Here is a 21,578-nt window from a genome sequence, read left to right as displayed (position 1 = left end):
GGTGTTAGAGGAACATTAGCCATAAATTGTAACGCTGAAAATGTGAATGTGTAAAGCCCCAACATATTCCAGAGAACATGCTCTGCGTCCCAGCACTCGGTGAAGCTGATGCTTAACTTATTATGTCTGTATTATTATTACGCTTTGGTGTCGGACTATGTTGGGCAAGCACACTGACAGCTGAAGCATTTGAAGTCCTTTAGATTGTATTTTCCTGTATCCACAGACCACTGTGATAGAGTATGTGAAACCCTCCGACCTCAAGAAAGATATGAATGAAACGTTCAAAGAGAAGTTTCCTCATATTAAGCTGACGCTCAGCAAAATAAGAAGGTATGGTAAATTGTATGTGTAGCCCCTGCTGCTACCAATCCACCCTCGTGTTTTTTTCGTCGTCATTCTAGGTTTGACCATTATTTTTCCACTGTAAACATGTCACTTCTGTCCAGTCCACACAATGTATATGATATGCGGTATTTATCATCAATCCAATCCACACAATGGTTATCAAGTAATGCTACCCATTATCCTATTACATCCACCCTCCTTCTAGTGTTATCCATCCATGTTCTAGGACAGTGTAGTACTGTTGTTTTTTGTTTGCCAATGTAGAATGATGGCATGTATTAGATTATGTGCACCATAGGTATACACACTGGATCTAACAATTCTTCTCTTCACTGGTGTCTAGTCTGAAACGTGATATTCGTAAGCTGGCGCAGGATGACTGTGGCTATGAGGAGCCCACGGTAGCCATGGCTTTTGTATATTTTGAGAAGCTTGCATTGAAGGGGAAGTTGAACAAGCAGAACAGAAAGCTTTGTGCTGGAGCCTGCGTTTTATTAGCTGCCAAAATTGGCAGTGACCTCCGGAAACACGAAGTTAAACACCTCATTGATGTAAGTTTATGTACTTTGCTTGATTTTTTTAAATTGCACCATATTGCTAGCAATTCATATGTGGAAGCTTAAAATACCCATTCCATATGAGCAGATTTGTATGTCAAAGTTTTGTGACTGTGCAGAAAAGGAGGGGAATGACTGTGCAGAAAAAGAGAGGAAAGGGCCATGTATAAAACGAGGGTAATGAGAGGAAGGGGCTGTGCAGAAAAGGAGGGGAATGAGAGGAAGGGGCTGTGCAGAAAAGGAGGGTAATGAGAGGAAAGGGCTGTGCAGAAAAGGAGGGGAATGAGAGGAAAGGGCTGTGCAGAAAAGGAGGGGAATGAGAGGAAAGGGCTCTGCAGAAAAGGAGGGGAATGAGAGGAAAGGGCTGTGCAGAAAAGGAGGGGAATGAGAGGAAAGGACTGTGTATAAAAGGAAGGGAATGAGAGGAAAGGGCTGTGTATAAAAGGAGGGGAATGAGAGGAAGGGGCTGTGCAGAAAAGGAGAGGAATGAAAGGACTGCATGAATAGAGAAGAATGCATAAGTGGGGATGCGAGAAAGGAGGAGTGTGTATATTAAAACAGGGACTCAATTTAGCTGTTTGTGAAGGAAGCAGGATGAGATAAAGATGTGAGCCATCTTTTACAGTCATTTGCATTTTCAACTCCTGCTCATTATGCAATATCAAGGACCAACCCTGACAAATGTATGTATGAAGGACTGAACTGGTCCTAATAACACGTAGCTCACCTGGAAAGATGACTATGAAATCTTTACTGCAAGCTCTTCTTGTAGGAACAGCTCACTGGGGTTGGCAGTTTTAAGGATGCATGATTTTAAGCTGCAGCTTTTAGTGCGTTGTATACTATACAATTTTTTTTTAATCATTGTAAATGTCAGATTGTATGTAACATGCCCTTTGCTGCTCTGTATTTAGAAACTAGAAGAAAAGTTTCGTTTGAACAGAAGGGAGTTAATGGCCTTTGAATTCCCTGTACTGGTTGCCTTGGAGTTTGCTCTTCATCTGCCGGAGCATGAAATAATGCCTCATTATAGACGCTTAATCCAAAATTCCTAGCACAGGACACACAACTCTTCTACAATACTGTGTGGATTTATCAAGCTGCAGCTGCTACTGGACACGCAAAAAAATGAATGAAATGTCTTTTTTGGTGCGGATCTTTGGTATTTTTTATATATATATACCAACAGATTAGAAACACTATTGCAGATGCTACTAGGAAGAGACAAAATATAACTGGACCTCAGCTTTTCTAGGAGCTACAGATCAGATTTGTTTCATCTCTCCACTTAACTACACATCTGACATTGAACATAGTGATAAAGGACTCTACACTTGTGTTGAACTTCGGAAGCCACCTTAGCTGTTAAAATGTTTGTGCCAATCAATTTTTATGATCCGCTTTTTGGAAGCACTTTTATTGTTTGTACTTCATAATACAGAATCTGGTTTTCTTTCTACCCTTGGAAAAATCGAACAGAGATTCATGTTCGGGGGAAAAAACGTGTCTTAATCCTCTGAACATAGATACAAGGAAAATCGAGCCGATTTTACATTCTCTTGACACAGTATCCAACACTACAAATGGATAAGTGCATCAGAACATTTCATTCCACTGATATATAGCTAAACCTGGACGTTTTTTTTGAGTTGCTGTTACTGTGTATCTTGAAGGCCAAAATAAGACTGGTGAAAAAGCCATGACTTTATAAACAGTTGCACTTTTCCACAGTGGATGAGTTGCGGATAATTGCACTCTTTAGTGTGGCATTCCTGTGCTCTATGTTAGAGTACGTATAACGCACGATTTATAGTGCTCTTTGTTCTGCAGTGTTTCGTTGGCATTAAAGCAGTCATCTGTGGTGCAGATACATTCAACTTCATGACTATGAGAAATGTAACTTTATTCAGTGAATCCTCTTGCTTTTAAAACCTTTTATAAACCAAACAATCCAATCAGAAAGCATCATTGCATTTTAATAAATCAAGAATCCACTGCCAATTATGTGCAAAAGGTCTAGGTTGTTAATCGTGCAGATCCATATGATGTGGATGTCTTCTACTGCTCACATCTTTGCATACGCTATCAAGAATATATAATATATATATATCTATATAGATATATATATAGATAGATATATCTGTGTAGGCAGATATCGAGACAGAAGATATTTTTATGTAAGGGAAAAAAACAGACGAGCAAGGCTGCATTGATGTTTTTGGGGTAAGAAGAGTTTTAATACAAAGCGTTATACATTTAGGACTGGAAAAAAAAATCACTCGGCTATGTTATGACGCGTTCCCCCTGAACCCAGCTGCGAGCCTGGATTCTCTGTGACTCGGAGTGGCTGAGAAGACGTGAGCTAGAAAAAGGTGGAATTTCTTGAGTGCTGACGGTCCTCGAGCTCCACATGTATTGTTATCTATGTCAAGCCAGGTCTGCTTTATAAAGGAGCTGTATTACAGGTGGTAATGTAACATAGGTAATTGGCCCCATAAAAAGAATTTTAGAAACTGTCAATATCTTGTGTTAGTATTCCCTTTATTAATGTTTAGCAAAGGAAGATATTCAAACTAAAGCCAATTAAAACTTACTGGTTTTAAGAGTGAGTGGCCTTGACACTGCTTGGCTCATCAAACTGCATACGAGATGTTTATGGACATATGCTAGGACAATAATACCAAAGGAGAGGCGTATTTTAGTTGGATCTTGCTCATACTTCTCCCCATTTGAGGAACCAGACTGGATTGGGTTTAAGTACACTCTGGCTAGTATAGCTATAGTGCATACCATGCGATGTTGGTAACAAGAGTGCACCTGCCTTTGTTTTTGTGTGATTTGCTACTTAATTTCAATATTTTTGAAATGTGTTATGGCCACAGAGACCTAGAACTCAGAGGAATATTTTTGTGCCCAGGGACCAGATGTTCGGATAGCTCTGCCAGACCATCATAATTCATTTAAATTAACCTGGTAAAGGTCATTTCTGTTTTCAGAAATAACATGAGTATAGTATTACAGATCCTGGTATGGAAACGCAACAAGGAGAACCTTTTGGTTTTATTTTAGAAAAATGTATCTGCTTGTTTTCTCCACAATAAGTATCATCGGCGTTGCATTGCTTTGCTTTTTAGCAGTTTACCAATTTCCTAATATATTATTATGAAATAATTTTTATGACCCTAGTTTGAACACCTTAAGTTGTATGAACAAGAGACTACGCAGTTTGATTGCTAAAGCCAATTGTGTAAAAGTGTATTATTTTGGGAACATTCTAAATTTTGCCTATGATGCAATAATTATAGTCTGATTTATACTTTGAAAATGAACTGAAACGATATATAAGGGCTTCTTCATTCGTTACATATCTTTATCTGTCACTAAATAGGTTATAATGGAAGAAATATGAGCCTTTTATCAATATCGTCATTTGTAGGTACAAATAAGCAACCTCTGGCAAGGCAAGTCTGAAATTAAAATGAACCACTGTTTCCTGGATGAATAAAATAAGTGAAAACGGAAGTGTGAGCTGTATCAAATATGTAATTTATGCCACACAATGTTTTCGTTTCCAATAATATTATAATAGTATAAAATGACTGAATCGTGGAGATGCTTTTCCGTTACCCATACTGGATGCCATGAATTAAACTATTTCTAACATGCTGATTCAATAACAATGTCATTTGTTTGATTGAGCTACTTACGATCTCCTTTTGATTTCTGTGGTAAGTTGCGTTAAGGCCAATGGCAGTGCAATATATGAACCTGGTTCATTACCCCCTAATGTTATCTATGGCCCAGGTTATTGGACTAAATTCCTAAAGTTTGTGATATCTTATCCTCCACAACTGTTTTAATTTGACACCTAAGATGCTTGACCCCGCTATATTTTGTATCCGACCTGGAATGTCTTGGATCGTGTAGCCTATGCCTCTTGTTAGGTCTCGCACAAGATGCTGACACTAATGCAAGGAGCATACCTGTGCTTCATGGCTCTTGTGAAAATAAACAAAAGGGCTACATCTGTCCCAAGAACCTAATACTAATGCTAATGCTGCAATCTCGCTGTATGGCATAGGCTGACTCATTCAACACTATTTTTTATTTATATAGCGCCAACAATTTACTCAAGACTAGAATTGACAGACTAAGACAAACCGATACATTTGCTTGCAAGCTTACAATCTTGAGGGAACGGTTTAAATGACTCACTATGCATTCTCCTGGTTTGGTTAATTGAGGGAGGGGTACAGCCTTTCAGCATTTTCAGAGAACCTTTAAGGGACAGTCCAGCCATCATATGCATTAAATATTATATAATGCATGGGCGGAATCTGTATCTCTTTCCCCTTCCCTCCAAGATAAATGCTGTGCTGGAGCCATGCTTGAGATGTGTTCATTCCTGCCACTCATAGGCTGCTTCAAGCAGCCTATCAGTGATGAGAATCATTGGACCATGGAGGAGGAGGGGAGCTGTAGGGATGCTTTTTAATTTAAGAATGCGTATTAAAGCACTGCCAATGTATTTAGTGGGGCTTTAAAGTAACCAAGAATGTATCATTATTATGTTCACCCACCTACTAGTTCAAAAGATATTACTTTATCGTGATAAAGTACCTTTACATTAATTTTCCATGTGTGTCTAGGATTAAAGAATATTGTGGCCCAAGCATGTCCTCTGTTTCGCAGCATAGTTTAGCATTGCCAGTGCTCTGTTACATGCTGTGTTTGGTCTGTCTGCTGTGGGTAGCTCACGCTCCCAGTGAGATGGCCTCAGACCAGCCTTGTGGTTAGAATTGCTTTCCAAAAACATTTAGTTCAGCTATGCTTCTGTAAGTAGTGGAAATTCCCAGGTTCCAGATCATTCCTGCCAGCAAAAAAAAAAAAGAGAACGCTAATTCCTAACCGAATAAGAAATGTTTAACTCTGCTTAGCGCTGAACACTGCATCCATTCTTCACCGTGAGGTTACTAATCCCCTGTAATTGGTTGCAGGTTGTCTTGACGTTATGATCTGAATACCAAAATGTACAGCATTTACATTATCAAAATATATGTATGTCAAAAGCTCAATTTGAATCTTAGCTCTATTTCAATTTTTATATTGCTCCAAAGACAATACCAAAAACTGACTACAAGCTATTCTTTAATGTTTAAGTTATACATTAGATACAGTAAGAGTTAATACCATAAAGAATGATATCCTTGCATGTAATGCTACTTATAATACCATTAGCAGTTGGGTGGCCAGCTATTAACACATTCTGGATATGGTTTATAACAGGTCACAGTAAACGGAAAATGTGCTCAGACTGTAATATCTGTATGATAGAGACTATTTTTTCTATGTCAAATAATAGCGATACAACAAAGATCATTTTGTAATGACTTGCAGAGCTCCAAAATTACAATTTATATCTCACCACGTGGATATTGTCCATGTCAATCCTGGTGTAGAGGTTTTCTCAATAGGTTATACCATTTAAACTAAAAGCAATTACCTTTTTAGAGGCAAATCCAGGAGGTCAAAAGCCAGTTTGGCGTAAATCATCAAAATTTAAGACACTGACTCTGCCAAATGGAAAGCAGGTCAACAGCTGTTACTCGTCATTCTTATGATTTCATTTTTTGTTTCATTTTTGAGGGAATGTAACAACCAATACTTAAAGCTGTGTACAAAACACAGCACCATTGATTCTAGCCAGACATGGACATGATATTTATGGTGGTACTTAATACTACTAGTTCTCTCCTACCAGTGATGGGGTTTAACAAACTCCAGCCTCTGAATAACCATAATCATCTAAAAGAAACCCCTGGAAACGCATTAGCATGATAATTAAGACAGGTTATGTTTGTCATATATATATATATAAAAAATTAGAAAACATGGAAGCTTTGCATTTATGATAAAATGTTCCTGAAGCCATGGCACAAAAAAACCCCCCATCTACATTGATAATGCACTTATTTTATTAAGTTGAACCGATGACCTAAATGATCCGGATTCAAACATTTTAGTATGTTAAGGAGACCCAACACTACATGCCTGTTTTAAGGCATACCTACCAAAAATATTAATTTTCTTTATGCAATTCTCAAAAAAAATTGTGCTGTGAAATTTACTTTGGCTTTTAACAGGGAAAGATGCATTTTTACATGCAGATGCCTTACTTTCCAGCCTAAGAAAATGCACCTAGGTTTACAGGTATGTATATGGAACATTATGCTTTACATCAGGAAAAAACAGCCAGACTAGATCGGCTGAATGGTATGTGGTCAAAATCCATTTACTTGTCCATTGGCATATTTTATAACTCACACAAAGTATGTATTTTATATTATTATTCCTTACCCTTGGTTACAGGGGTGCCCTCATTTGAATACACAGCTTTAAATCACAACCTTTTAAGCATGATGTTGGAAGGGCGTAAAGTGAGTATTCCACCTGCAAACCATTTCAAACCATTTTTTTGAGGTACATGGTAGGAACAGTAGTGAATCTTGAATATCTAGATCTAGCGCATATAGCCAACAATGTTGGGTCGTAAGAGCCAAAAAAGCCACTGTAGAAAACTCAAGGTATTATGATTTCCTATCTGTTGTAGAAAATGGAGGTGGCCATGTGGATACCCAACCTTCCCAAAAGAGCAGAAGAAGGGCTCAATCTTCTTTTCCCCCCCCCATCACATACACAAAGAAGAGGGAAACCATTTAAGTCTTTTGAGGTGAGATGATGGCCAAAGGCAGCCCCCACCAAAGTTAGCCCCCACCAAAGTTGAGTCTTTCTGGACCGACCTCCAGTGTGTGCAAATTCATGTCTGAATCATCTGTGTGCTTACCACCACAGCCCCAGTGGGTACTTTGTGAAAAATCACCAAAAACACACCCGTGCAACTAAGGCTTCATTGTTTCTTCAGCCCTACGGCCAAAGAATCAAGTGTTCCCTTCTCTTATAGAAACACATGATCTTCGCCAAAAGGAGGAGAACCAGAAAAATACACTTGTGACTTTGTGTGCGTACCTCAGGCTTAGATGTGCCCATAATGGCAAAGTATTTTATTTTGGGAAAAGTCACAAGGAAAAGCATAGTTTCTACATCTTCTACTTTCCGAGGGCTATAGTTATAGCATTTGTAAAACAGCGACAATGTTGAAAAGTAAAAAATACTAACAATGGAGGGCTATTGTTCTTTTTGACCCACCATAAGCACATATGTTTACTTGTTAAAAAGCACATATGTTTACTTGTTAAAATATTTTCTTTCCCCCCTCCTTTGTCAAACCTTAAAGCTTTTAATAGGAAACATGAGAAATACTTCAATTTTTCAAAGTAGTCGCCTAGTGCTTCTATAAGGAGCAGTATACGTTGTCCCAAAGTCCATTATTCAAGCTGGTCCCACAGGATATCCACATATAAGTTCCAGACATTCATAACCAATAGTGTTTAAGTGCCAGAAGACAAGTAGACAAGCAGTACCCAGAATTACTGGGTATATCTACTTAAGTGCAGGTGTCCCTTTACCCAGTAATAAACCCATCCAGGTTCTGAGTGAGTTGTTTCACTGTTTTTGTAACTGTATATACAATAGCAGCATGATGTGATGTTACCCACAACTGTAACTGTACTTTTTGCCACTCTGAATAATAATCTTTGTGGGACGGAGACTTTTGTGAATAAAGTTCACCTTATGGCCAAGCTTTACATTCTTATCTGCCCAGCACTTCAGAATAGAGTCCTTATCTAGAGTTGTTTTCCTGCATTTGAAAAGAGAAGTAATGTATCATCACAATCTGCTGAAAGTATTAATGACTTGTACTATTTATACCTAGAGCTTTAAAAAAAAAAACAAAAAAAAAAAAAAACCTACAGGTTTAGCTAGGGAAATAGTTAAGCAATGCATCATGTGCTAAAAAATAAAGTTTGTTTCATGAGTAGGGACTCCAGCTCTACGAAAACAGTTACAAGAAATAAACCTGATGCCTTCACATAACCACCACATATCTGCATACCTGAAAGTTTCTTAGGATCCACAGAAAACGTACCTTCATACGAAATCATAAGCATCTCTGTCCATAGTCATCTTATTAGCAGATGTGCTAGAAAATCCTATCTGGGTTACTTAGCTAATCCATATAGCGTATAGGAATGTAGTTTCATTAATTAAAATGAACGATGTCGCTACAAAATCCCTAAATGCAGAGTAGTTTGTCTCATATATTAGCGCCTTATGTCTTTGCAATGTTCCCGACAGCAATATAGCCACTCAAATTACACAGGGCTACAATTACTGTATTTGCTCGATTATAAGACGACCCCCCCCAAATCTAAATATTAATTTAGGAAAAGAACAAAAAGCCTGAATATAAGACTACCCTATAGAAAAAAAAAAGTTTTACTAGTAAATATTAATGTATGTAAACATTTTTTTCATATCTAATAAAAGCTATGATTGAGAAAAATATATATTTTTTTTATTTCCTTTTATTTGCCAACCTGCCCCCCCAGTTATGCACATCTGCGCCCAGGGTTGCCACTCTGCCCCCAGAAATGCCTTATACCCCCTATTTGCCACTCTGCCCCATTATGTGCATTTTAACCCTCTATATGCCAGAGTGGCATATAGGGGGTTAAAAGGCATTTGTGGAGGTGTGTGTATATATATATATATATATATATATATAACTGCTAACAGCAATCACACTCCTATCAAGCGAAGGCAGCCAGTACATTCTGGAACCTGGGGATGATAGGAGTGTGAGTACAGCCTCCCTATGCCATGCTACCACCACCACCCACCTTACACATCCATGCTATCAGACACACACTCATTCACAAACATTTAAATACTCATTCATTCCATTATTCACAAAAACCCTCCCCCACCCCCTTACCTGAACTGCAGATCTCTCACTCGAAGACTTCTGCAGGAGCCCGGCTGTGCGAGCAACTTCTCTGGCCCCGCCCCCAGAGGAAGGAGGGGGGAGGTAGAGTTATGTGAGGACTGTGCTAGCTTCCTGTTCTCCTGCTGCTAGAAGAAGAGACGCTGCTCGCAACCAAAGTACCGGTAAGCAGCCTGGCAACCTAATCGAGGTCTGATTAGAAGATGACCTCGATTATAAGACGAGAGTATTTTTCAGAGCATTTGCTCTGAAAAAAACCTCGTCTTATAATCGAGCAAATACAGTATTTGACCAAATGATACTTTAGAACACAAAACGTTAACATGTTAAGAGTTCAGTATAAGTTTATCTGTTGTACACCGTTCAATCTTTCATTCTGTCCACTTTCTTTGGCTTGAGGCTTTATAAAGCCATACGATGTCATCATGGATTTTCTTGACCAATAGTAAATAAAAGAAAATTTACAAAAGGATAATAGAAAGGGAACAGTGGATTTTTTAAGTGAAAATGTAAATGTTAGGTTGTTGCCCTTTCGTAATGATTTCCTGTTATTTGTGTGAACATCCTCGATTAAGGAATTCGCTTCGGCTTTCCAGGATTTCTAGAAAGGTTTTAAAGGAAAATGCTTGGAAGTTATAAAAATATATATAAAATAAGCAATGGAAAGTTGTTTTTTTTTTAAATATTTTTTTTTTTTAATATCCATAAAGACAGAAACAGATGAAATATGATCGTACATTTTATAAAGAGTAGGGACATGAGCCAAGAGGTACTTATCTCCTTGGTTTCTGTAAAATCATACAGACCGTTCATTAATTTTCAGGCATCGCAGAACTCTAAACAGGCACTGATTTATTTTGTGGTTACATTTTAGGTATTCTAACAAGAGCCATGGTTAGCATTTGGAACAATGTGCAGCCTTCTCCAAAGATTTGTCGGATGCTTACTTGGGCTCTTTCTGGTTGCTTCAAAACATTTATTTAAACAAAAAACATTATCTTTTGATTCCACCCGGTGACCTAGACCACCTTAAGTGTTTTTGTTTGCTACAAAAATATTTAAAAACATTTGGATAGAGCGAGTACATATATAATATAAATATATTTATATACAAGTATATCAAGTGAGAATAGAAACATTTTGCAATGTGTTGTATTGAATTCTATTTTCTAGGGATTTCTTAGGATAAGGACGTTTTTCTACAGCACCCTTTATAAAACATACGGCCACGATAACGGTTAAAATGCTTTTTGTAGAAATTCACAGTATAACGAGCGAGGATGCAGCTCGAGTCTTTACGTCTTCAATATAATAACATGGTGATAATATTCTTGTCTCAGTTTACTCATTGGAGAGATGTTGCGAAGAATGGCATGTAAGATACAGATTGCAATCATCCCATTCTATATGATGCTAAATGGTAAAAATAACATCTTCACTTTATTTATACAGACAGTATGAATGGAGTTGGCAGCGGGATGTATCTTTTTTCGGAAGATTACATGCCAAACATTCTTCCTACTGACTTCTCAAAACATACTGTGTCGTGGGCTGTAAACATCTCTGGCACGTTTGGCCAAACGGCTACCTAAGCATGCTGGGAGTCCTAGTGATCATGGCCCTTGTAGCACAAGTGACATCAAAAGCAGACAAATCCTGATGTGCCATGATTTGCCTGCTGCGTATTAATAAAATGCACGTTTAGAACAAGGCAAGTTCATGTCCTTGATAGTAATTATTTACAACGATGAAGACAAAACACATTATTGGTATTGTGGTTCACCTGTAAGAGAACATCATTCTGTTACCAATGCAAACATTCCCGGATTTACACAAATTGTAAGAACACAACTACAATGCATAGGGTACCACGTGTGAAACGTCAGGTATCACTAACTTGTCCACTGACAGATCAATGCCAGGCAGGCAATGGACTTGACTTTTTTTTATTTATTTTTTTTTTTTAAGAACTGCAAGAGTTGAATCCAGAACTCCCATTTGCAGCAGAGACTGAAGAGATCTGCGATTATGAGTGGAAGTCTGGATGAAAAAAGCTACCATTCTGTAGCGTGTTCTACAGTCTAGAATTATGATCCACATCCCCCGGTTATATTCCTGCCTTCTCCGTGTAGACAAGAAGAGCTTCTCCTAAACCACAAGTTACAAAACTGTAGGGAGAAAAGGCAGAGGATTAGCATTAAAGGGACACCAACCATCATATGCACCATTTAATACAAGTGAAAGCTGCATAGTCCCTTTAAAGTTTTGTGGGGACCCCTTAGAAATACATGGGTGGGATTCTGCCCTGTTTGCATTTACCCCTTTCCCCAACTTTTTTGTGTGCAAAACATGTTTGGCTTAAGTGCTATATATATCCATTGACATTAAACTAGCCCTTTAAGCAACATAAAAAACAACAATTTATTTACATTCACTGTCCTTTTACACAACATATCTCTTAGAAAGAAAACACAATCTAAGAAAGATTAGTGATGGTACACAATGTAAAGTCATCTCATTTTTGTCAATGAGTTTTGTCAATGCTAAACTACATCACTGGATTTTATGTTCAACTAGAGACCCCCCCCCACCTAAATCTAACTTTTTACCGTTCTAGACAACTAAATAAACCAATGTAATAGTCAAATGGCCACCTTCTATGCATACCATGAGAACCGGTTACTTTTCTTCCTTTTCTGCATTATTACTCCTACCCATTATGATATCTCTGCCGTATTAAGTTGCCGATCTTTGTTTATTGGTTTTAGCACACTTTGTAAGGGTGGTAGAGGTTACCGATTAGGTATTTGGTGGATTTGGGACACAAATCGCAGCTTCATTGAAGTTTAATGCTTAAACTTAATATCTCAAAACACCAAGACTGATTGCCAAACAAAACAGACAAGCTATGGGTAATTATTTAGTTATGGTAAATGATGTGATGGTTCATCTGTATGCTGCCTTACCTGTAGTTCTTATTCTCTCATTGAATATCAGAATGTTTAAAAGGGTGAACACATCCACACATTATACATTTCTTAAGCAGTTATCTTGTATCCCCCACTGACTATGTGTTAAGTACATTGAGTCCAACCTGCCCAAAACATCCCAAATTACGCTGTTCCTGCAAAAAAAGCAGAGTCTGCCCTTACTTTGAGGGGCCGCAGGGTACTCATACATGGACACTTATGCCTGCCATCACAATTTGTGGTGTTCTAGTAAACGGGGGCTGTTTTCATATGAATGAAAGATTTTTTTCAACACTGGTGTAAACCAACCATATTCAATCAAAAAACTCCATCCTTCCACTAGACAATAGGCATTACAGAGTACTCACTTTGGTTTTACTCAAGAGTCCACATTCAAAAGTTTAAAGTTAATACAGATTGGATGCCTATCACAACAAAAAGGTACTTAAAAGATATACGCAAAAAAAAAAACTGCAATTTTTTTTTATAGACAAAATTCGGATCAATGCACTTACCATATACAGAGAGATGCACTCATTGAGATTTCAAAGAAGAACAATGACAAGGCAGATGTTATGACCTTAAGGAAGAAACAAAAACATTACAATAATGTACAACATATGAGTGACCCTTAAACGGACACTCAAACTCTATTCTTGTGTTAAATGCCTTTTGGAGTACATTTTGCATTTTACTGCGTACAAACCGGTGCAGACAGTCTCTAATTCGGTTTCACTTAACTCTTCCTCCAGCTGCTTCAACTGAAAGCGGGGAGCATACCACAGTATGCTTCCTGCACATGCTCAGTAGAAGTCCCTTCTAGTCAACGGGAGCTGAGCGCCAACAGAAATCAAAGGGAGGAGCAGCAGCCACTCAGATGCATGTCTGAGCACTATTTCACTCGCATACACATGATTGCTGCTTCCGTGACTTCAATGGGATTGTCACCAAGCATTTTCAAGTACACACTAATGCTTCCTGCTTTCGGTAGAGACAGGAGAGGAATTAAATTATTTAGTTAAGTACAATAACGTTATAATGTATGCTCCAATTGGACTCCATGCATTAAAACAATAGAAATACAGTTTTCAGGGCCCAGAGTGTTGCTTTAACTCTTGTTTTCTTCACAATGTCCTGCCTCTATTCGTCACAATGTCCTTATGACTAATAATCACGCTGGAGCTCACAAAACACAATTTTACTGCAAAAAATCTGATTGCATCCGATAGCAGTCCACTGTACAATCCCTTAACTATCTATCTAAAAGCCATATTATTTTGCCTTTCATCAGTGTAGGAACAAGTGTGACCAGATACAAAAGCCACTTCTGTGCTAAACCAAATATCCACCAGACAATCATATCTGGAGTCAAAGATTGTAACATTTTCAAAACATACCACACTGAATATATCTGCAAATCCACACTAGGGGGGTACTTCTTACTATTATTAAATACAGAAAGTGGACAGACATCCCCACGTCCTTACATGACTTCCAGCCGGACGCCAATCCACAGTAAAAGGATCACAGGTTGAAGCAGGAACTAAATCATGTGCCTACTTGTTTAGAAAACACAATGAAGATTCTTGGCAAGCTGCATACAAATAGAGCGTTATTATGACCCAATCTCTACCAAGGAAATTTGCCAAATGAAGGTTCAGAGTTGTTTTTCCTAATAAAACTGAAACAATGGTTCCTTTAAGCTGGTTTGGGGACTTATAAACGCATAGTTTCATCGGTTTTTTTTTTATTGTTTTTTTTAGATTTTAAATTAAATATAGGAATGTAAAGGAAATATAAAAAATATGCTTCCTAAACATTAAGGAGCCATTCAAAAACCAAAATAATATACATTATAACTTTATTATTACACTGGTGTTTATTATTAGAGTAAATTACAAAACCAACCAACCTGTCCATTTTTCAGTGAAAAGGTCATACAATCAGGATATATTTATGCGGATGAGCTCTCCTTTTGATTATACTTTTTAGACATATAATAGAACTGTTCAATACATTTCTTCCATGCACTACGATGAATTATATGTAGTTGGTTTTTAAGCTTATAGATGGGACAGAGACTATTTACATATGATACAATAAACCCAAGGGGAGAGAACAGCAAATCCCACTTGTGTGTTATGCCCCTAGGAACGTCACAGTACCATCTGTTGCGTGAAGGCCAAGGTGCAATCAGCATATGTATTATGTTATTAATGCCAGGTTGGCTGGTACCTGCACCGGGACATACTGCCAAAACGAAATGATGGGGCCACACAAGTTAATACATTTTATTAGTAAATTGTTAAAATTGCTCAGACTGGTACATAGAGTGACCTTGTACGGAGACATGAATTTTCAACGTATAAGTAGCAGCCATTATAACAAATGGATCTGTTACGGCTGTATGTCCAATAACTAATGCTGTATAATAAAAATAAAAGTAACGCATATTCTATTAGATTAATACACCACTTCCCACACTAATTTCCATGGCATTGTCTACTTAAATATGCATATGGTCATTAAACCCAGTAAAAAAGTTTGATGCTCGGCAACATTCACTGGCAGTACAGAGGAAGTCCAATGAATGTACAGGTTTCACTTTGCATACGCAACTGTACACAAAGTAAGATTTATTTATGTTTTGTTTAGCATTATTTATATCATATGTAGATCATATTAATCCTTTCATTGGCATACGGATAGTTAATATCACAATGAGTACTTCGAAGGTGTGGCAGATAATCAGTCCAGCTTCAAGTGAGAGAAAATGATGTCATAGTGAGCAGAGTACATTATCAGCAGACACTATACCAATAGATAGAATGAAAGGGGAAGCAACGACACATAACATACTGGATTTCATTTTCCAGTTGACCTTGCATGTTCAGTTGACCTTGCACTGTTAGGCAATGCTCAGATCAGTAGTCTATAACTAATTGAAACTCGATATATAAAAAGAACCTGCGTTGTACTAATCCCCTTTATAGTGTGAATTCATCATAGCCTTGATATTCTGCATAATTCTCTGATGCCTTTTCCATTCCTTGGTACAGAAACAAAAACAAATTAGGATAGAGTAATAAAATTCCCAAACGTGCTTCGTGGGGAATGTCGGTGAATAATTTCTTGGCATGGGCTGTCTAAACACACACTAATTATGTTCATATATGCCATATAAAAAGGGACCATAAGCAGTTTATGTATACAATAGCTGCATGGGCCCTTCAGAATTTCATGTTTGTTCCCCTTGCAAAAGCAATAAAGGGGGAATCCCTCCATATGTATTTGCCCCTTTGCCTTCCCCGGCTACCTTCCGTGCAAGAGATGTGTTTGGCGGAGCACATCTGCTAACACGTGGCTTTCCTGCCACTGGTGGGCTACTTCAAGCAACCAAATCAGTGGCAAGAATAGTATGACCGAGGGCAGCTGCAGAGCTACAGTTTCTAACTCTAGTAAGTAAACAAATAAAAAGTACTCAATGTCATTTATTTGCGATGCCTCTTTTTGTAACAGTGCTATGGAATCTGCTGGAGCTATATAAATAAACACAATGTACAGAATACTTTCATATGCATGCTTCTGTGGTGGGACGGTCAGGGGCATTAGATTGTCCATTTAATAAATAGATGGTATGCTAAGTTTGTTAGGTACGTGTTTACACACATGGTTTAGTTTTGCCAACATCTGATGCAAATCCATATATATGTATGCAGGATTAACTATGCATGCACTTTACATCAATATCCCTTTGCTGATTTATGGGGGATAAAATAAAATATTCAACAGTGAAATTACAAAAAGAAACGATTCCTTAAATTGGTACCATGTCCAATGGGCAGATTCTCAGAAACTTGCACAGATTAATGCAGACAAGCAATCAACACAAGATTACAATCCAAGAAAAGATGTGAGGTCACTAAAAACATAAAAAGGAGCTTTACAAAAATGCTCAGCCTCTGCATTAGTATGCAAAGTCAGGAAATCTGCCAACAACACGCAAACTTAATCCATTCTGAAGCACTGATTGCAAAAACAAGATAGAGTGGATGCCGGCTGGTAGACATGTTCTGTTCATGCGCTTTTAGCTTAAAAGCTCAATAAAATACTCCCATGGGAAGAACATGGGGAATAAAGTTCAAAGCCGTGAAGAGCAGCCCTCTCCTACCAAACTCACCCTAGATTACAAATGGTTGCTTCTGTGAAGTATAGTGTTCTGGTAGGATGAAAAAGTTAGTCGGCTTTGCCAATAATGGAAAATTAGCATAAAAGTATGTTTTGTTTTTACAGATGTTGTGCAGGTCTTAGTGCAAAACACACCAGCTTCCCAACACACCTCTGGCTGGGGAAGGTTCTGTATATTTACATAAGAAATCATTTCTTTACATTGGTTAAAGAAATGCCAAAAATGCTTGTTTTGGCCCACTGAGAAAGACAACCGGACTCTTCATTGCCATTTCCTTGATTGAACAAGGTTGATTCACGTACTGTCACTGGGTTGAACGTACACACATTACCTGCCGCGGACACGCAAAGCTCAGAAGAAGCACCGCAAGGGAGAAGGCACTAACTTGTAACGATTTAAAGTTTTCATCAAAGTAGTATATTGCATTATATTTCATTCCCCGATACAGTAATTTCCATAAACAAGTGCTGAGGTATTTTATTGAGAGAGTGCATATTTTTCTTCCCCTAAAAATAGATACTTTTATCTAGTTTTACTTTATTTTTTTTTTTAAGATATTCAAGGTCAAGGTTAGGAATTTTTATTTTGGAAGTGAAGATGTTGTATTTTTTTTTTTTAAACCACATCGGCAACCCTGCTGTATGACTATCACTCACCACTGAGGAATACAATTGTGCTGATCTATGTTACTTCAGGTCTTCTACCATCCTACCAAATTTCAAGATTGTAAGCTTGCGAGCCGGGCTCTCTCCACCTAATGTATCGGTTTGTCTTAGTCTGTCAATTCTCGTCTTATCATACCCCTTGAATATATGTATTGTATTAAGCGCTGCGTAAATTGTTGGTGCTATATAAATAAAAGATAATAATAATAAAAATAATAATAATTAGGAGCTGGGATAATTTGGTATGGAGTGGAAAATTAAAGCAGTATAATTCCCCTACACAGCCTAACCAATGAAGAATGTTATTAACATACTTCCTAAGCACTTTAATATACATCTTTTACAGCAGCAAATAAAGAAAGCTGCTGCTTACCACCCTAAATGTTAATTTAAAGGTGACACCCATCTATCAAGTATATAAAGAAAAAAAAGCAAGAAAAAAAAGTTTTACCGTCCTGAAAAACTTACATGGATGTAATAATAATGAGTGGTTATATCAATGAACAAAAACGTAAAGGTTGCATTTTTTGGAAGAATCGCGTCCAAGACTCTTGACAACAGTGTGAGGTTATACAACGGACAGGGAATGACAAATAGCATGTATCCTCTGTGGGCAACAGTGGGTGGAAGAGCTGGCAGAAATACTTACTGCCAAGCTATCCGGCCCTCGAAGGACTGATCTATATTGCACCCTCCAAAATGTATTCTCGGATATCCCAGTAACTGAAGGCTTGGTTCTCATTGCACAATGTTCTGTACGAAACAGTGTTCTGCGCCCAAAGATTAAAAGAAATATTTCTCGAGGAATGCCAGCTGTCTGTATTCTCAGACACTGAGTAATTCCTTCATGGTCATTCAGCCCATTTTATTTTTTAATACAGAACATGAACAGAAACAAGGTTAAATGCAAAAGTAATATTATCTTCTATTGAGATAGCGCCAACAATTTACGCCAGGCTTCTCACAATAGGCACATTGAAAGGGTGAAAGACAAACCAATACATTAGGTAAAGAGGGCTCTTCTCACAAGATGTCTTGTATCTTGCTTAAGCTGTGAAACGAGGTTGCACTAAATTACCCCCAGCTTACACCGACTATCTGCGATAGTACCAATAACTGACGTAAAATGCCTGGCATATAACCCCTTGTTTAAGCATCCGTGGCATCTGGTGATGTTAGCAGCAATCAGTGCCCCCCTCCAGTAAACTATACAAGTTTACACACTTACACACTATATGCATTGGTCTAAAGGTAGCTCAATTACTACATCTCTACAGTACCGGTACTTTTTTTTATTCACCTATAGACAGTCGCAGCACCATTCAGCCAGGGAGAGGAAAGCTCCAGACATATTCAAGAAAACTGCATGACGGGTAAAAATGTCTGCACGTAACCAAGCAGCCATCAGGCAAGACAGTATATAAACACATCTTTACATATGTCATGGAAGCTGCTTCTTACCCGGATATACAGGGACATGCAAAGGCATAAAGGCACATACATATTACGATTATTATTTGATACGTGCAGAGTATCTCTTCTCCTGTAGCTGCAGGCTTCTGGCTGGGGATGCTCACACAGGAACCATGATCCTTGCCTTTTCCTTAAATGCAGAGAGCCATACAGCTTTCACTATTACTAACTGCAACACGTGACTAAAAAGGAGCTTCTTACAGGCTGATCATGTCACATGACAGGAAGCAGACTCTACCATCACTGATGCCCATAATGGAGTCTGTCCAATTGTCTGAAATTTTGGGGAAAGACCCATGTTCCCACAGTTTTACCCATTATATATTGTACAAATCCTAAACTCGATTTACTTACTTGTGTTTGAAAACATCTCATATGCCCAGGATTTCAATCTATTGAAAAATATTTCAGCATGTGTATCATTTTTGGAGCGCTAATATGCATGTACTTTATCCTAAATACCGCTTGCAAATTCCAAAATTGTCCCACTACTGTATATGCTTCTAAAGAGCAGACAACTAAGGGAAGGGTCATCCTTTTTCACTGTAGCCACAGTAGCCCCGCCAACCTCTTATAAAGGTATGTTCTACGGCATCTCAGAAACACTAATACCCTACATGTATAACAGGTCTTTATGTTATTGGAGGAGATAAAAGTGGCAGAATAATTCCTAAAACACATTTCGGCCATTCAAACTCAGTGAAGCCCACATTGAATGTTGCTACAATGTTGATCATCTCGGAGCCAGTGATGTTGTCTCTCGATGACAGAGGGGAGATCAGACGGTTAGCAGGCAATGGAGATGGCACTGGAGCTTCGGCGCTGGTAGAACGTCGCAGAAGCGGAGGGGATATTTCTTGGAATCAAGTGAACAGGCGCTCCCTACATCTGTGAACAGTGCTGAAAGGTAGCCGCCAGAGAAGCGACCTATCAACATAGTTTGTCTTAATGATCATTAAAGAAAATGTGGAATGACAACCACTTTAAACAAATATTCTACTCAATTATTAATTTTATCATCAGTATTAGACCCCACTAAAAGGAAACAATGCCTCGAGTAGACAATCTTGCTTAATCCCATCGTGAAACCACAGAGCACTTTCATCAAGGTCTATACTAGCAGCTCTGTAAGAAAATCACAAATCTGCAGCTGCTGCTCCAACAATAACCTAATTTATGGCTCTTGGGGGTCAAGTTCATCATCAGCTGCTGAACCATGTGTGGCTCCCCTCGGTAGAGATATGTTTTTCCTTTTACTATCTTAAACTGCTTTTTGTGGTAAACAGCCATATAGCTAGAAAAAGGTTAATCTTCCCGACAGGGGATGCCTTCTGATAACTTTGCAGACTTTGAGCCCTGCTAGAACATTTGTGCGATACTCAATAACAACCCCACCCTGTCTAATTCAGACACCGAGTGAAGTGCAATATACGGGAAAGGCAGCCACGTAACGAGCAAATGGCAGCACCTCCAGGAGATAATAGCCAAAACACACACATCCCTTTCCTCTGGCAAACAGCTTGTAGAACACAAACACGCTGCCATTGTCTGTCTGGGTTACAAAACAAGTCAGAAGCTGCAGCAGACACCGCTCCATTACTGCGATCACACTAACAAAACTATTAATGTGAAGCTTTAACCATTGAGTCATATTTAACTTTGCTTGATAATTGCTAGTTCATGCAACCCAACCTTTTTTTTTTTTAACCCATACTGGACGTCAATTCCAGGTCATTTATTTATTGTGTTTGGTTGACCATAACCTTTAGAGTGCTTCCTTGCATTACAGTGGAATGAATAAACTTGTTTAAATAATTGGTTTTCCATGCGTGTATACTGTCATGTATCTTGCAGCTCAAGAAAACCTTTTATTTTATGGGCTTATATATTCAACATCTTCACCATGCATTATAAAAGGCTTAAGCTGAAAGGTTATAGTCTTATAACCTTACAAGGAGGGCTGAGCTGGCTTTGCATAATGCGTAGTTCAATATATGAAGTTTTGGGGAAATCTCGCTGATTTAACTGCACATTCCATATGATCAGCTCAGTCCTCCTAGCAACAGAAGCTCTCTACTGTTGGCCTTTCATAATGCATAACTAAGGTGGTAAGGTGCAAGGGTCCAGCAGACTAGAGGACTGCATTGGGAGGCGGGTCCCACGGGTCCCGCCAAAAAAATTGCCGCCGCGGGCGGTCTAGCTGGTGGTCAGGCACTGTACCTGCACGTCCCGGTAATCCTGCGCAGTCCCGCAGGGCTGCCTTCGCGCTGCTCCCTTACAGTGTCTCTTCTCTTGCTCCGCCCAGGAACAAAGCTGAGTCACGTGATGTGATGTCACTTCCCGTGACTCCGCCTTGTTCCTGGGCAGAGCAAGAGAAGAGATGATGTGAGGGAGCAGCACAAAGGCTGCTCCTCCAACTCAAGGGCAGCCTTGCATGACTGAGCGGGAAAGGAGGAGGGCGGGATTGGCCAC

At 38.6% G+C, this 21,578-nt stretch overlaps 1 protein-coding gene across 1 annotated transcript in view; it reads left to right on the top strand.

Moving 5' to 3' along the window:
- LOC149287827 (CDK5 and ABL1 enzyme substrate 1-like) overlaps positions 1-1,960 on the top strand; it is a 33,160-nt gene extending 31,200 nt beyond the window's left edge. The window contains exons 8-10 of the mRNA XM_089492456.1: positions 227-333; positions 692-899; positions 1,820-1,960. Of these exons, the coding sequence (XP_089348582.1) occupies positions 227-333; positions 692-899; positions 1,820-1,960 (456 nt within the window). The remainder of the gene's footprint in view (positions 1-226; positions 334-691; positions 900-1,819) is intronic.
- The last annotated feature ends 19,618 nt before the right edge of the window (positions 1,961-21,578 follow it).

The sequence above is a fragment of the Sceloporus occidentalis genome, unplaced genomic scaffold (genome assembly GCF_023333645.1).
Source record: "Sceloporus occidentalis isolate IW3139 unplaced genomic scaffold, rSceOcc1.0.p SCAF_56, whole genome shotgun sequence".
Classification (NCBI taxonomy): domain Eukaryota; kingdom Metazoa; phylum Chordata; class Lepidosauria; order Squamata; family Phrynosomatidae; genus Sceloporus; species Sceloporus occidentalis.
This window is presented reverse-complemented; position numbering and strand designations above follow the sequence as displayed.